At 55.9% G+C, this 15,133-nt stretch overlaps 6 protein-coding genes across 6 annotated transcripts; 4 read left to right on the top strand and 2 right to left on the bottom strand.

Moving 5' to 3' along the window:
- Positions 1 to 133: 133 nt before the first annotated feature.
- Z520_01537 (ketol-acid reductoisomerase, mitochondrial) lies at positions 134 to 1,527 on the top strand (the record flags this gene model as incomplete). The annotated part of the gene is made up of 4 exons (XM_016772053.1): positions 134 to 344; positions 405 to 436; positions 496 to 774; positions 826 to 1,527. The coding sequence occupies 4 exons, from the start codon at positions 134 to 136 to the stop codon at positions 1,525 to 1,527; spliced, it is 1,224 nt and encodes a 407-aa protein (XP_016637192.1).
- Positions 1,528 to 2,077: 550 nt separating this feature from the next.
- Positions 2,078 to 3,482, top strand: Z520_01536 (uncharacterized protein; the record flags this gene model as incomplete). Its single annotated transcript, XM_016772052.1, has 2 exons — positions 2,078 to 2,435; positions 2,593 to 3,482. 2 exons carry the CDS (start codon positions 2,078 to 2,080, stop codon positions 3,480 to 3,482), a joined length of 1,248 nt encoding a protein of 415 aa, XP_016637191.1.
- A 520-nt stretch (positions 3,483 to 4,002) lies between these two features.
- Z520_01535 (uncharacterized protein) lies at positions 4,003 to 7,413 on the top strand (the record flags this gene model as incomplete). Its single annotated transcript, XM_016772051.1, has 1 exon — positions 4,003 to 7,413. One exon carries the CDS (start codon positions 4,003 to 4,005, stop codon positions 7,411 to 7,413), a length of 3,411 nt encoding a protein of 1,136 aa, XP_016637190.1.
- Positions 7,414 to 7,973: 560 nt separating this feature from the next.
- Z520_01534 (uncharacterized protein) lies at positions 7,974 to 9,464 on the bottom strand (the record flags this gene model as incomplete). The annotated part of the gene is made up of 1 exon (XM_016772050.1): positions 7,974 to 9,464. The coding sequence occupies one exon, from the start codon at positions 9,462 to 9,464 to the stop codon at positions 7,974 to 7,976; it is 1,491 nt and encodes a 496-aa protein (XP_016637189.1).
- A 1,130-nt stretch (positions 9,465 to 10,594) lies between these two features.
- Positions 10,595 to 12,344, bottom strand: Z520_01533 (uncharacterized protein; the record flags this gene model as incomplete). Its single annotated transcript, XM_016772049.1, has 5 exons — positions 10,595 to 10,961; positions 11,015 to 11,109; positions 11,167 to 11,283; positions 11,348 to 11,595; positions 11,666 to 12,344. 5 exons carry the CDS (start codon positions 12,342 to 12,344, stop codon positions 10,595 to 10,597), a joined length of 1,506 nt encoding a protein of 501 aa, XP_016637188.1.
- Positions 12,345 to 13,190: 846 nt separating this feature from the next.
- Z520_01532 (uncharacterized protein) lies at positions 13,191 to 14,435 on the top strand (the record flags this gene model as incomplete). Its single annotated transcript, XM_016772048.1, has 1 exon — positions 13,191 to 14,435. One exon carries the CDS (start codon positions 13,191 to 13,193, stop codon positions 14,433 to 14,435), a length of 1,245 nt encoding a protein of 414 aa, XP_016637187.1.
- Between the last annotated feature and the right edge of the window lie 698 nt (positions 14,436 to 15,133).

Genomic DNA, 15,133 nt, shown 5'->3' with positions numbered 1-15,133 from the left:
CAATATTGTGAGTAAGAGCCGCCGAGAGAAAAAAATTCCTCCTCAGGTACCTAGTTACTACTTATTGCAAAGCCCAGTGCCCCCTTTCAATTCCTCTCAATTTCTCACCACCCATACTTTGAAACAGATCACAATGGCCTCCAAGACCTTCGCTCGCACCCTGCGCACTGCCTCCAAGCAGAAAATCAGCTCGCCCGCCGTGCAGAAACGCTCCATTGCGACTGCTCTTGCGACCCGACCTCTCGTTGCTGCCACGCAGCGCCCTTCATTTGCCGCTCCCGCTCAGCAGCAGAAGCGAGGTATCAAGACAATTGACTTTGCTGGCACAAAAGAAACTGTCTATGGTGCGCAGAACACCTTCTTTCCTCACCACCCATTGATGTTTAGCTGACAACTCGGCACAGAACGGGAAGACTGGCCGCGCGAGAAACTTCTTGTATGCTGACTCCCCCACTCTGAAGAGAAAAATCTCGTCTCGGCTGACCACATCCCCAGGACTACTTCAAGAACGACACTCTTGCCTTGATCGGCTATGGCTCGCAGGGTCACGGTCAAGGTCTCAACCTCCGAGACAATGGCCTGAATGTCATCATTGGCGTGCGCAAGAACGGCGCGTCGTGGAAAGAGGCAGAACAAGATGGCTGGATCCCGGGCAAGAACTTGTTCGACGTGGACGAGGCTATCGATCGGGGCACCATCATCATGAACCTGCTCAGTGATGCTGCGCAGAGTGAGACCTGGCCAGCCATCAAGCCCAAATTGACAAAGGGCAAGGTAAGATAAGCGTCAAGTGTGTTTGGGAGCAGAGCTGACATTGCGAACCAGACACTGTATTTCTCCCACGGCTTCTCCCCGGTCTTCAAGGACCTCACGAAAGTGGACGTTCCCAAGGACATCGACGTGATCCTCGTTGCTCCCAAGGGCTCCGGCCGCACGGTGCGAAGCTTGTTCCGTGAGGGACGAGGCATCAACTCCTCCATTGCCGTCTTCCAGGACGTGACCGGCAAAGCTGAAGAGAAGGCCATCGCCCTTGGTGTCGCTGTAGGAAGTGGATACCTGTACAAGACCACCTTCGAGAAGGAAGTCTACTCCGATCTCTATGGCGAACGAGGGTGCCTGATGGGTGGCATCCACGGCATGTTCTTGGCCCAGTACGAGGTTCTTCGCGAACGCGGCCATTCGCCATCCGAGGCGTTCAATGAGACTGTCGAGGAAGCCACGCAATCCCTGTACCCCCTCATCGGCGCTAACGGCATGGACTGGATGTACGCCGCGTGTTCGACCACCGCCCGTCGCGGTGCGATCGACTGGTCGAGCAAGTTCAAGGACACCCTCAAGCCTCTGTTCAACCAGCTCTATGACAGCGTGAAGGACGGCAGTGAGACCAAGCGCAGCCTGGAATTCAACAGCGCACCTGACTACAGAGAGAAGTACGAGAAGGAGATGCAAGATATCCGGGATTTGGAGATCTGGCGTGCCGGCAAGGCCGTTCGGTATGTGAACTTGCCTGCCTTTTCATGGGATTAGAACCTTCTGCTAACAATGACGGCAGCGCCCTTCGCCCTGAAAACCAATAGTCGATCTCGGTGCACCCTTGTTTGTTCCCTTGTATGTGGCGTTTTCGAATCAAAAGTTGAGCATATACCAAATGGTGAGGGCTTCGGATGGTGAACTTGAATCTTTGCAGCAGCGATGCGGCCGCTTCGAGCGCATGCAAGTGTCTAGATGGGCCAATTACTTGCTGAGCTGCAAGAGTCCGATCTCGGCAGAGCTTCGGACATCTGCACGATTACCAATTTCACGCCTTTGGATCGTGGACTTAATCAACTTTTTGCGACGTCAGTTCTTTTCTGTGGACTTTTTTACCATTTTTCCAATTGTTTGATGTCGTTCCCCATCCTGCTTGAATTGTTCCCATCAGTCTTCGCAGGCACTCGCTTTCCGCATCTGCGACCTCGACTGAAGTTACTCGAGGGCAAGAGAGAGCCCCAACAGCACGCGACATAGAAGCCAGGAACATTTAACCCGTCGAAGCAAATGCTAAAGATATAAAGAGGGCCAAGTGACGTGGAAAGGCATGGCAGATCCATCCACCTGTCCTCCCCTGTCCCCTTCGTCCGTCTCCACAGCCTATGGAAAGATCAAACCCTATATCCATAGAACGCCATTGATAACAAGTCGATCGCTGAATGCCATTGCCTCGTCCAGCGACCCGTCGGTTTTTCTGTCAGACAACCCACCAGCTTTTGACTCTGCCGAGTCCAACGTCAACGACAATGACGCTCTGCCCAGGTTCCGACTGTTTTTCAAATGCGAGAATTTTCAGAAGATCGGGGCTTTCAAGGCCAGAGGCGCCTTCCATGCCGTGCTCAGGTTGTTTGACGAGATGGGGATCGAGGAGGTGAGGAGGAGAGGCGTTGTGACGCACAGTAGTGGTGAGTCTCTACCTAGGTACCTTTTTTGTTATTGCTTGGGTGTAACCACCTCCCCGATTTCAAATGTTGTGTGTGGCCGCGCACAACGAGCCGAGATGCACATATTGTCTCAACACCCGTGCAGTACCTCGTCGGAGCCCTGCTCACCTGGCCAAAGGGAACCATGCTCAAGCTCTCGCGCTTGCAGCCTCGACATTCTCCATTCCCGCCTACATCGTCATGCCCTCGATATCCACCACGTCCAAGATCGCCGGCACCCGTCTGTACACGTCGAACGTGATCTTCAGCGGCTCCACCTCGGAAGAGCGGGAAGCCGTCGTTGCAAAAGTCATCAAGGAAAAAGGTGCCATCTTGGTGCCGCCGTACGACCATCCCGATATCATCCTGGGCCAGGGCACGGTCGGGTTGGAGATGGAGCAGCAGTTGATTGAATTGAACGGCGCTCAAGGGGAGAGGAGTGGCAGCAACAGCTTCGACGCGGTCATCACGCCCATCGGTGGCGGGGGCCTGTTGGGCGGCGTCTCCACCCACTTCTCCTCACGACGCGACACATTGGTGTTTGGGGCCGAACCCTCCTTCCAAGGCGCCGACGACGCCCGGCGCGGTCTGCTGCAGAACCAAAGAATCGAGCACGTCAAGTCTCTAACCATCGCCGATGGCCTCCGCACCCCCGTCGGCGTGACCAACTGGACCATCGTCTCGGACAAGCAGAAAGTCGAGGGGATCTACGCGGTGAGCGAGAGCCAGATCAAGATGGCCATGAGGTTGGTCTTTGAGCGCCTCAAGCTGGTCGTCGAGCCCAGTGGCTGCGTGCCTTTGGCGGTTGTGCTGTTCAATCGCGAGTTCCGGGACATGGTCGCCGAGCAGCAGAGAAGCCCAGAAGGGAAGGGCACCTGGGATGTCGGCGTCGTGTTCAGTGGTGGGAACACGACTATGAAGGCCATTGCGACGCTGTTTGGCGAACAAGGTGGAAAGGGGGAGGGGGAGAGGGAGGCGGGAAAGGTCGGTGTTGATGGGAAGAAGAAGGTCGAGGATGTGGCCGGGTGATTGATAAGACACGTTGAAAAGATGCTTGCTCGATCTCTATCAGGTGGCCTCTACATTCTTCTGTTGTTCTAAAGCACAACCCTTCCCACGGCGCCAGTTTCATTTCATTGGAGCCGCCTCATAGTTACCTAGGTACCTCGCACAGCTCCCATATCGAGTTTCCGGGCTTGGCAGAAGAAGATGAAGTAAAATTGCAGGACACCCTCGCTACATGGAAACGGCGGCCATTACGGATAACAGCTCTCTTGGAATACTCGGTACCTAGGACAGGGTCATACATAGTACTGTGTCTCCTGCAGAGGCGAGCTGATGCCGACCTCGGGACACTGCCCAATTGAGCCGAGCAGCCGGGGGCGGGGTTTTTTGGGGATGTTGGGGTCCACATTTCATGAATACTGTAGATATTACCTGGTATCTAGGGATCGAGAGACAAAGATCATTAATGTGTGGTTGACACGCGACGGCTATATCGCTCTCCAGTTGGCAGTGGATGACCGCCTTGGTGGGTTGGACCTCCAGGATGTCTCCCTCTCAGCCCATCAAGATCCTCATAGCCAATCGATCCGAGATAGCATGCCGCCTCATCAGGACGTACTCGCTCTACCCCAACATCCACACCGTAGCTCTGTTCACTCCCTCTGAGAAGGATGCCACACACGCGCGTCTTGCGACCGCATCAGTGGCGCTCCCGGGAGAAGGCCCACGCGCGTATCTGGACGCGGCGAACATCGTCGACATTGCGAAGAAGGAAGGATGCTGGGGGATCGCGCCGGGCTATGGTTTCTTGTCCGAAGACGCTGGGTTCGTGAGACTCTGCGAGGATGCAGGTGTCGTGTTCATCGGACCGTCGAGCGAGCAGTTGGCACGGCTTGGAGACAAGATCAGCGCGAGGTCACTGGCGGCAGATGCAGGTGTGCCGGTTCTGGATGGCACCAAGACCGTCGGTCCCGCGGGTTCGTCCATCACTGATGTCCTGGCGTTTGGACGGGGCCTGGGACCAGGCAGGAAAATCATCCTGAAGGCCGCGGCTGGCGGTGGAGGGCGCGGCATCCGCATCGTCGACGACAATACAGACGAGCAAGCCATCCGCACGGCTTACGAGGCTTGTCAGCGAGAGGCACAGGCATCCTTTGGCAATGGGAGCTTGTTCGCGGAGCGGTATCTCTACGGTGCTAAACATATCGAAGTCCAGCTTCTCGGGGATGGCACTGGACAAGTCTGCCATTTCTGGGAAAGAGAATGCTCGCTACAGCGCAGGAACCAGAAAGTCGTCGAGATTGCACCTTCGCATTCCATCACGCCACGGCTCAGGCGAGCCATCATCGAATCTGCGATGAAACTGGGGAAGGCAGTGAAGCTGCGGAGTCTCGCCACAATCGAGTTCCTGGTCGATGCGGCGACCGAAGACTATTATTTCATGGAGGCGAATCCCAGGATCCAAGTTGAGCACACCATCACCGAACAGATCAATGGCATTGACTTGGTGGATTTGCAGCTTCAGGTGGCCTTGGGACGAACGCTGGCAGACCTTTCCATAACGCAGGAACCCGCACCACCTCGACTGACATCCATCCAGCTACGCATCAACGCCGAAAGCTTCAGGCAAGATGGCACCGCGCAACCTGAAGCGGGCACTATTCGACAAGGACATTTTCCCACTGGAGCAGGCGTACGAGTTGACACAGCTCTCGAAGGAGGCCGGCCGTATGCTGTGAGCCCTTTGTTCGACAGCCTCTTGGCGAAACTCATCGTCACCTCATCTTCGTATAGGTCCGCACTGCGGCTAGCTCGTCGGGCTATCGATGAGACAAGGATCGTGGGGTGCAGGACGAATCAGGCGTTCCTGATGGCTTTGCTGGATCTCCGAACCGTGCAAGAGGGCAGGAGCAACATTTTGACCATCCAGGAGAACTTCGCTGCGCTGTACAACGCCACGCAGCAGTTCGAAGACGCGTTGCGAGCTAAAGGTGACGACCGCACCTCTGAAGAAGCTACCTCGCTAAAGGAGAATGCGGCCAAAGTTGAGCGACCTGCAGGCACTGAAGAGCTGCTCGCGCTTGTCACGGGGGTTGTCCTTTCCATGAAAGTGAGCGAAGGCGACAAGGTCACGGCTGGCCAAGAACTGGTCGTTCTTGAGGCCATGAAGATGGAACATTCCGTCCGAAGCTCCTACAATGGTGTTGTGGCGAAAGTGGCCGTCACCCAAGGACAACAAGTAACTGCCGGCGAACCTCTTCTCTTCATCAGCTCGGATGGCGACAATTCATCTACCAATACACGCGACCTGGCCGAGACTGAGGACCCAGAAGAGCTGCGGCCTGAGCTGACGGAGCTGAACGAACGCAAGGCCGTTCTACGGTACGCGGCTCGCGAAGAGGACGTGGCCAAGCGCCATGCAAACGGATATCTCACGGGCCGGGAAAATCTCGACTTACTCGTCGACAAGGACTCCTTCATTGAATATGGAGACCTGGTGGTCGCGGCACAGAGGAAAAGGTACCCCCTGTCCCACCTCATCGCTCGAACAAGCGGGGATGGTATCATCGTCGGCTGGGCCAAGATGGACTCTCATCCGGTCGCGATGGTCATTGGCGACTACCTCGTCCTTGCCGGCACGCAGGGACACTTCCATCATCAGAAGTTGGACCGCATCTTCCAATCAATCATCGACCATCCTGCGCCAGTGGTGTTTTACGCCGAAGGAGGCGGTGGAAGACCCGGTGACACGGACCACTTGGGCATGGCGGGCCTGAAGACGCCATCATTCGCTTTGATGGGCCAGGTCAAGGCGAGAGGGATCCCTTCTGTTGCCGTCGTGAATGGGTACTGCTTTGCGGGCAACGCGGCATTCTTGGGAACATGCGACATTATCGTAGCTACGAGAGGCGGTGCAAAGGATGCGCCGTCGAGGAAGTCCACCACGATCGGCATGGGCGGCCAAGCAATGATCGAGGGCGGCGGCCTGGGCAGATTCGAGCACGAACATATCGGTCCCGTCGACGTCCATATGCGCTCAGGCGGCATTGATGTACTGGTGGACACCGAGGTCGAAGCCGCGCCGCTTGTCCGCAAGATCGTTGCTCTCTTCACACAGCCGCGACTGCCACCAACGGAGAGTCCCTACACATCGGATCCTCTGCGCTTACGAACCGCCGTGCCGCCACTGTCATCTCGACGCCGGGCCTACGATGTCCGTCGTGTGATCAACCTCCTTCTGGACGACGACAGCTTCATCGAGTTCTGCCCCGAGTGGGGTCTCTCCGTGCTTACGGGCTTTGGCCGCGTCAACGGGCACGCCGTCGCCATCATAGCCTCCAACTCGTCCTCCCCACTCGGCGGCGCCATCGACGTCGCCTCCGGCGCAAAAGTCAACCGCCTCCTCCGCCTCCTCATCCGCACCGGCGGCATGCACCTCCTCAGCCTCTGCGACACCCCCGGATTCATGGTCGGCCCGGACTTTGAGCGCTGCACCGAAGCTCAGGGCGCCGGCAGCACGTACCGCTGCTTTGGCGACTGGTTCGGCAACGCCGCAGAATTTGCCCTCTCGGGCGGTCGCGTGTTAGGGGTCGTCCTGCGCAACGGGTTCGGCCTGGGCGCACAGGCGATGCTCGGCGGCGGGAGTTTGAACAACAGCATGTGCGTGGCGTGGCCGAGTGGCGTCTTTGGAGGCATGGGCATCGAGGGAGCCGTCAGGCTCGCATACCGCAAGGAGTTGGAAGCCATCGACGATCTGGAAAAGAGGAAGAAGACAGAGCAGGAGATGATCGATGTCATGTACAGCGAGGGCAAGGCCCTCAATATGGCCATGGCCGCGGAGATTGACAGCGTGATTGATCCCGCCACGACGAGGAAGTGGCTGGAGCAGATGATTGCCGTGTTGCCGGAGAGGGTGCCCAGGTATGCCAAGGCAAGGAGACGTGCGAAGATGTGAGAAAGAAAGAAAACCACCCAAAGGGGTTCTCAGCGAAGTTGGAAGAATTGGTGGGTGATGGATATAGATGTGGAGCCCGTTCCAGTAAATTTGGTACCGTACGGTAGTAGATCTACACTAGAGATTCTAGACAAAGGGCGGAAGACGAGCTTGCTTTGTTTGGTAGGCACCCTATCCAGGTCAGATAATGGCAAGTTTTGCCCGCACGGAGCACTTCCCATATCCAGCTGATCTCAGCTTCATAATTTCTTGAGAGCTCGAAGGGTAGTTTTTGTACATACCTAGGTATATATATACTGCTCGAACAATCGTCCGCCGTCGTGCTCATTTGGCCAACTAATCCCCCGCCGCTTTGCTCTCCTCTGCTCCCTTCCTCTTAAACTGCCTGTAGCCAATGTCAATCTGGTCCCTGTGGTCATTGACGCGGTCAAATACCCAGAGAACGCGCTGCAATGGGCCATGGGGACCGATTAGGCCGAGTTGAGGCGCTGAACCTCACAACTTGAAAGAGAGCCCGTCACTCGCGCTCACCTCGGCGCCGCCGCCCGTCTTCATCAATTTCATAAATGTGCTTTGGGAGGGCCAGTCTGCTCGGCCGTGGCCACAGTGATGATCGGTATCCTCAATTCCAGATTCGTCTTCTGCGGGACGTGTTGATTGAACACACCGCCGTGCGGGTGGTGGGATTTTGCCAATCGTCCCGTCGCTGCAGCCTTGCCCGCTCGCCAGCCATGCACAAACCCGCCGCCCAGATGCGTGCCACCCATCTCGGCCGTGGGCGTGAACCCACCGGCGACATCTCCCACGGCGAAAAGCCCCGGGATGGGCTCGCCAAAGACGTCCACAACCTGCATGGACGTGGTGGTTCGGAAGCCTCCGCAGGTCAAGCTGATGCCGACGATCATCCTCGAGGCGTAAAAGGGGGCCTCTACGATGCGATGAGCGGTGAAGTCGACGCGCTTCGTCAAGGGTTCGACCTTGTCGCCCGAGGCAATGAACTCGTTCCATTGCTTGACCGTCTTTACTAGTTCCTCGGCGGGGACTTTGATCAGGCCAGCCAGCTCTTCCAGAGTGTCGGCCTTGACAAGGTTTGTGAGCTGGTCTGTGTAATGCTTTTGTCGGGTTGCCGTGCCGCTGTCGAAGATGTAATGCCCCAGCTGGCCGGGTTGCTGTTTGAGCGCTTCGACCCGGTCTTGGTACGGCCCGGCTTCGTCGTGGAATCGATGTCCCTTGTTGTTCACGGCAATCGCCTCGTCGGTCAGGGCCGAAGCGATGGCCACGATCCCAGGGATCATCGTCATGTTATAGAGTTCGCCGCCGACTGCTTGGCCCATGACATGGCCATCTCCCCGACAAGTCGGCAGTCCGGGATACCATGCGTCGTCGTGGGCGGGCGCATATCGCCGGCGAAGTGCTGCGTTGGCCTGATAGCCACCTGAGGTGAGGATGACGCCCTTTCTGGCGAACACGTTGAACGCCGGTTTGGAGTCGTCGTTGGGCTGCACACGAACCCCCTTGACCCCCCGTCCCCCTTGGGTGATGAGTCTGACTGCCGTGCTATTCACATACGTGCGCACGTTCGGTCCAGCAAAATCCGGTTCGAAGGCCCGCGCAAATTGCTGCGTTGACTCCACCGCTGCAAGTCGGGGCACGCTGGTCTGCAAAGGTCGCTTGATCAGGCGAGGAAACTTGACGCCCTTCTTGGTAAGAATGTCGTAGAGCTGGGGCCTCTCCTCTGCGTACTGCCGTGCCAGAACTGGATCCCATTCCAATCCAAAGTGCTTGCTTGACTGTTCGATGAGTTTCTCGCAGTCTTGCATGAACAGGTCTACCGAGTCACGGATTCCTTGTTGCCGCTGGAGAGCGCTGTCGACAAAGGCAACCCAACCTGTAGACCATGTTCCATTGCCGCCGATGTCTTTGTACGCCTCGATGGCCACCACGTCGGCGCCGGATTCCACGGCCGATGCCACTGATGCAAGACCGCCGGGACCAGTGCCGATGACTACCACGTCCGTGGTCTGATCTTGACCGTTCGATTGAAGATACATGCTTTCTGACCGTACTCTCTTGGTGAATTCTTTTTCAATTTTGTTCCCCAGAGAGCATGAAGAAGTTGGATGAGCTTCTCGAGCACACCCGGTGAGATGAAGCTCTTAAAACCACGATATTGCCAAACGGGTAATCGGCTTGCTACAATCTCTGAAGTGGTTCTAGCGGTTGTCCTTGCCCACCAAGTAAAAAACCCCCAGGAGCCGAGCGGGGGGTCTGGGGGCTCCGTTGAGCAAATCCTGGAGGATTAAGATTTCTGTATAAACCATTCGACGGACTCAGTGCACAAAAGCAGGGGGGCGGAAGAAGCACAAGACCCTCCCGCGCTCAGCAAAGATGCCGAGACTAGTATGAGAGGCTTTCTGCCTCGCAAGTCGGGCTGCCAGTTCCAGAGTCACAAAGGTCCACTAAGATGGTCATGACCCAACAAGAGCAGCAGAAAAGACCCTAAGACCCAGACAGGAGAAAGTACCGAAAACACACTTCTCACCCATTGGGCAGAACTACCGGAGCAAGGCTCCAAAGCCAACCTTGTGTTCGCTCTTCTCTCGTTTCCCCGAAGGCGCGCGCGAAGCGATAGCTGCTGCTGAAAACCCCAAGCAAAGCCTCATATCATACTACCAGGCTCACAATCTTCACCCCAAGTTACGCCCACGTCTTGGACCACGTGCAGTTTAGATGTTGTGGTCTACCGTTCCCCACAAGACAAACGATTTGTTCAACTCTCTTTTAGTCGGAAAAACGCGAGGCTCCCTATTCCCGGGCCCCGTGGCAAACGTTCTCGTTCAGGCAGGGGTAAGGGCACCTAGAAATATTGACATTCTGCTCTCATCAGACGGCTCCAGTATCAGGTCTTTCCGCAAGGCCCAGTTCGTCTTGATTGCGCATTTGAGGAATTCTGAATGGTAAAACTTGGACAATGTCGCTTGACGCTTTTGTGGTTGGAAATGGAGCGAGAATCTGCCAGTCGGTAACTCAGATGGTTGCATACGCAACTCAAAGAGGTGCTATATGTACAACACGGGCTACAACTGAAATCTGCATACAAAGCCGTAGAATCTCCCCAACCGAGCCTCAACCCACATGGGACCAGCTCAGGACCCCCCGAAAGAAGGCATGGAAGAAATGGTCACAAGGTATACCTGAAGCCTTCTCTGCCCTCGATGACAATCTCCCCACGATCAGCCTTGCGATTCGCCCGCGTGAAAATAAAGAAGTTCTTGCAGACAATCACCACGGTCAACGCCTGCACGGCGATGACAGTATCGAGACCAGGTCGATATCCCGGGGCGTCTTTCTGCTGGAAGGCATTACTGGCAATGATGCCGCCGACGCCGGCGCCTGCAATCATCACAGCCGCACCGATGGCGCGTTTAGCCTGGCCGATGATGTTGTTGTGCTGATAGCTGAAGATGCAGGGGATGCTGGCGTTGTACGGTGCCAGGCCTAGGAACACGCCGACGTAGCGAACGGCGCTGGTTTTGGCATAACCCATCCTAGCGAATGGTATTAGTGACGCTTGATAAGCTCATAGGGGACATCAACCTACATGACAACCCCAATGATGGTCAATAGGGCATTTCCGACAATGATTGGACCACGAATCATGAAGCGGTCGCCAATGTACGCCGTGGTAAACATCCACTATCGAAGGATCAGCACAATGATACCCGAAATTTAACAGGAAGAAGGAACACTAACAATAGCGGCAAGAACGTATGGCGGGAATATGAGGACATAAGTCTTGTAGATCGAGAACCCCATTTCACCGTGAAGAATGAGAGGGAGGAAGTATGCGAAAGAGTACGCCACAGTGTTCTGAAATGGAATGTGTTAGCCAGGGTTCCTGATGTGTTCGCAGCAGGGAAAAAAAAATTCTCACATTGCAGAGAAGAAGGAGACAACAATCCCAGATTTTCCAGTCTTTCAAATGTCCCAGAACGGATTTGACGGTGAACTTCTCAGGAGTGGCATCTCCTCGGTCGACCTCAATTCGGTCGAGGATGACGGTGACCTCTGATGGAGTGAGGAAAGACATGAAACCCAGCTTCCTCGGGCGCGCCGCTTGGTCCGGGAAATCCAAGAGGAAGATCAGTACAACCGCAGCGACTACGCACGTAGCAATTCCCTCTGTGAGAGAAAAAAAAGGTCAGCAGGTTGCGGTGGCATGTGCGAGGAACAAGAAAGTCTAGGAACAAACCAAAGATGAAAATCCAAGACCATCCCTCAAGGCCGCCGAGTCCGTCCGCCTTGGACAAGCCATAGGCGATGAGATTTGACAATCCCGATATCAGCATGCCAAACCCGTAGAAGCTGCTGAATCGCACCTGGACCTCGTGGCGGATGTACCAGCAACTCAACAGGTAAATGATGCCGGGGAAAAGACCACCCTCGAGGGCCCCAAAGATGATGCGGCAGAGCAAAAGCTCTCCCCAGGTTTTGCAAAAGCCCATAGCAATGGTGAGGATGCCCCAGAAGAACCCGATCGTGCCGAGAAACGTGGCGGCGCCGGTTCTCCTCATGACAAAGTTGGCGGGGAAGTCAAAGAGGATGTAGCCGATGAAGAAGACCATGGTGATGATGGAGTAGCGGTTGCCGATCGAGATGCCCAGGGCTTCGTCCATGCCGGCAAGTCGAGCATTGGGGAGGTTGAGGCGGTCGATGAGAGAGACGGCGTAGAGGGCGCCGCACACAGGTAGAAGTCGGCGGTCGACTTTGCGTCGGATCCTCTTCTCCTCATGAAGAGGGTTTCCGACGCCGGCATTTTCGAGCTCGATTGCCCTGCCTTGTTTGCCGGCGTCCACGCTGGCGACAGAGTTTGCCAGGTCTACCTGCTCGGAGGACATGGTCTTTTCATGGGCAGCAGTAGTTGTAGTCATTGTGCAAGGTCCAGGAAGGTTTGGTAAAGGAAGTGACGTTCGAAATACGAAGCTCTCTCTCTCTCTCTCCAAAGAAACCAGACGAGCTCACAGGACAGAATGCCGTCGCTTGTGTGAAGACTTGAGCAGATATATCACTCTCATGACCCGCAAGTTGCTTTCCACACAAGACGGCGCCACGCAATTACCCCATGGGACAATCTAACCCAATCCAACCCACTTTCGAAGCATGAACAGTTCTAGACCCAGCTGCGGGATGGTGTCTTTCAAAGAGAAGATGTCGAACTTGTCATTGGAACTGGATTGCTTCATGAACTGGAAGGAAAATGGGTAGAGCGGGTGTACTGGCCAGTCTTGCCTCCCATCAGACGCAGTGACTTTCGAGCACGCTATACCCAAGGAAGTGATTTCTCCTCGGTACTTACTCCCCTTGGTAAGAACGCCCTCAGTAGCGCACGTATGATAAACCTTGAAAGCTACTCAGATCCCCACATGGCCATCCCCAGACAACATCCCTGGAAACATGGCATTGTGGAGAGAAGCTCGCTCTCTGGTGTCTCTGCCTTCTCGACAGTCGCTGTGACTTTCTGTCGAACGGTTGCTCTTCGTTTTGCCCAATCCCGCACCGACTCCCGACGGGCCACCCGCAAGCCCATCATACAGCTTTGAACTTGTTACTTCTCCCAAAAACCGAACAAACAGGTCTTTCTTTTTGAGATTGCTCCCTAGACCTTTACGGAAAGATTAAAAATCATATTCGTCATGACTCTGAACACACAAGCAACCAACGACACACAACGTCCCCTAAACGGCGAGACCGTATCAAAGCCTTCGTGCGACGACAAAATGCCTCTCATCAACGGCCAGGCCAAAATATCCTCATACGTACGCCCCGTGGAACAAGTAGGCTACCATGAAGCATTCCGCTTTGGCGGCGACCACCTCAAGAACAACGTCGCTCGGGTGGTCGAACAGAACCCGGGCCTCGGACGGACCATACTCGACGGATTCGGCACGAACCTGGGCAACACGGTTGTCAGCTACCGCGAATGGGCGTTGCTGTCTATTGCGACGCTGACAGCGATGGGCGACACGAGCGATCAGTTGAACGTGTATGTCGAGGGAGCCTTTCGCCACGGGGCGACGCGCGAGGAGGTGCTGGACGTGTTCAAACACGCCAACGCATTCGTGGGTGCTCCTCGCTCCGTCAACGCCGTCCGAAGCACTTGGGATCTTTTATCTACCTTGTGGCCCGAAACCGCGCAAGACGGGTACAAAGAGCACATAATCCGCATGGGAGACCACGACACGCTCGTCCGCGACAGCCACGGCGCCGGCGTGCCCATGGTGCTGATCCACGCTCTCAGCATGGACAGCCGGATGTGGCGAGACGTGTTTTCCCCGATTGCAGCCACGGGAGTCCGCGTCATTGCGTACGATCTCCGCGGCCACGGCTATGCTCGCGGCGCTCCTCTAACACGCGATCTGGAACACCTGTGCTCGGACCTCGAACTCCTCCTCGACACATTGGGAATCGACAGGGCTGACATCTGCGGCGCCTCATACGGAGGAGCCGTGGCGCAGCATTTCGCGCTCGACTACCCTCACCGAACCCGCTCTCTCAGCGTGCTAGCAACGGCCGGCAAGGCGCCACCTGTCCTGGCCACCCGAGCGGATCGAGCAGAGCAAGACGGCATGGACTCTCTGGTGGCAGAGTCCATCATCCGATGGTTCTTGCCCGAAACCATCGCCGAAGACACGTGGTGTGTGCGCTACGCGCGGGGATGCGTCCGACGCGCCCGAGTCGAGGACTGGGCCGCGGCGTGGAGAGCCATGGCCCGACTCGACTGCCTGGAGAGGCTAGGGGACCTGAAAGGCCCCGTCCTCGTGCTTTCGGGCAGGCAAGATGCGTCTTGCACGACGCCTATGATGAAGGCCATCGCTGACGCTTGCACGAGCACGGACGCGCAGTTTGAGGAGGTCGATCCGGGGACACATATGATGGTCATGGAGATGCCGCAGCCCGTGGCCGAGAAGCTCATAGCTTTCCGTGACAAGGTTGGTGGAACCGCCAATGTATTGAAAATGTAGGTTTTACATAGGTAGTTATGCCGCCACAGACCCCGTCGTTTTTCCACGCCTTGTTCCATTTTGTGATATTCTACTGTCCCCACGACCAGCCTGCCATTCAGACCCCTCACTCATTCCCCCCGCTGAAAATGGCTGTCAAAGTATTAAAATCTTCCTGACCGCCCTGCAAACTCGTGATAATCACCCGTTCATGCACTCCAGCTAATCGAAAACATACGTGCCCTTGTAAAAACCTCCACCGGGCTCACAGCTCCGTACAAAGTGGGACCCCGTGAGCGATGCTCATTCCCTTGCTATTTCACCCCCACGCGAGCCATACGCGCTCCTTCTGAAAGAAAGAGGCAGGCCGGATCTGGTGGCAAGTGGCAAGTGGCAACACTGGCCGGCACTTTTTCTACATTGGGTGAACTTCCTCGGTATAATATTGTTTTCCGGCCCATATCCCCAAATCATGATCGAATGTTGTTGAGTCCCTTTATTCCTTCAGGGCCCAGGACGATGGAATGAGCCGTGGCAACCCTAGTGCGCGTTTACTCCATGCTAAGCCCACACTCGCGCCCCTCGGGGTGGAGGTGCAACGAAAAGTCTCTCGGTTTTTCGTGGAAGAGGCTCGGTGAGTCGAGCGCGTCACGGAGCGCGGATTGTCACTTACCTGGCACAGTTCGTACAGGCAGACGATGTGGTGTGTTGTGGTGCGG

Source organism: Fonsecaea multimorphosa (assembly GCF_000836435.1).
Source record: "Fonsecaea multimorphosa CBS 102226 unplaced genomic scaffold supercont1.2, whole genome shotgun sequence".
Classification (NCBI taxonomy): domain Eukaryota; kingdom Fungi; phylum Ascomycota; class Eurotiomycetes; order Chaetothyriales; family Herpotrichiellaceae; genus Fonsecaea; species Fonsecaea multimorphosa.
Note: the sequence above shows the minus strand (reverse complement) of the source record. Positions and strands in the feature narration are given on the sequence as shown.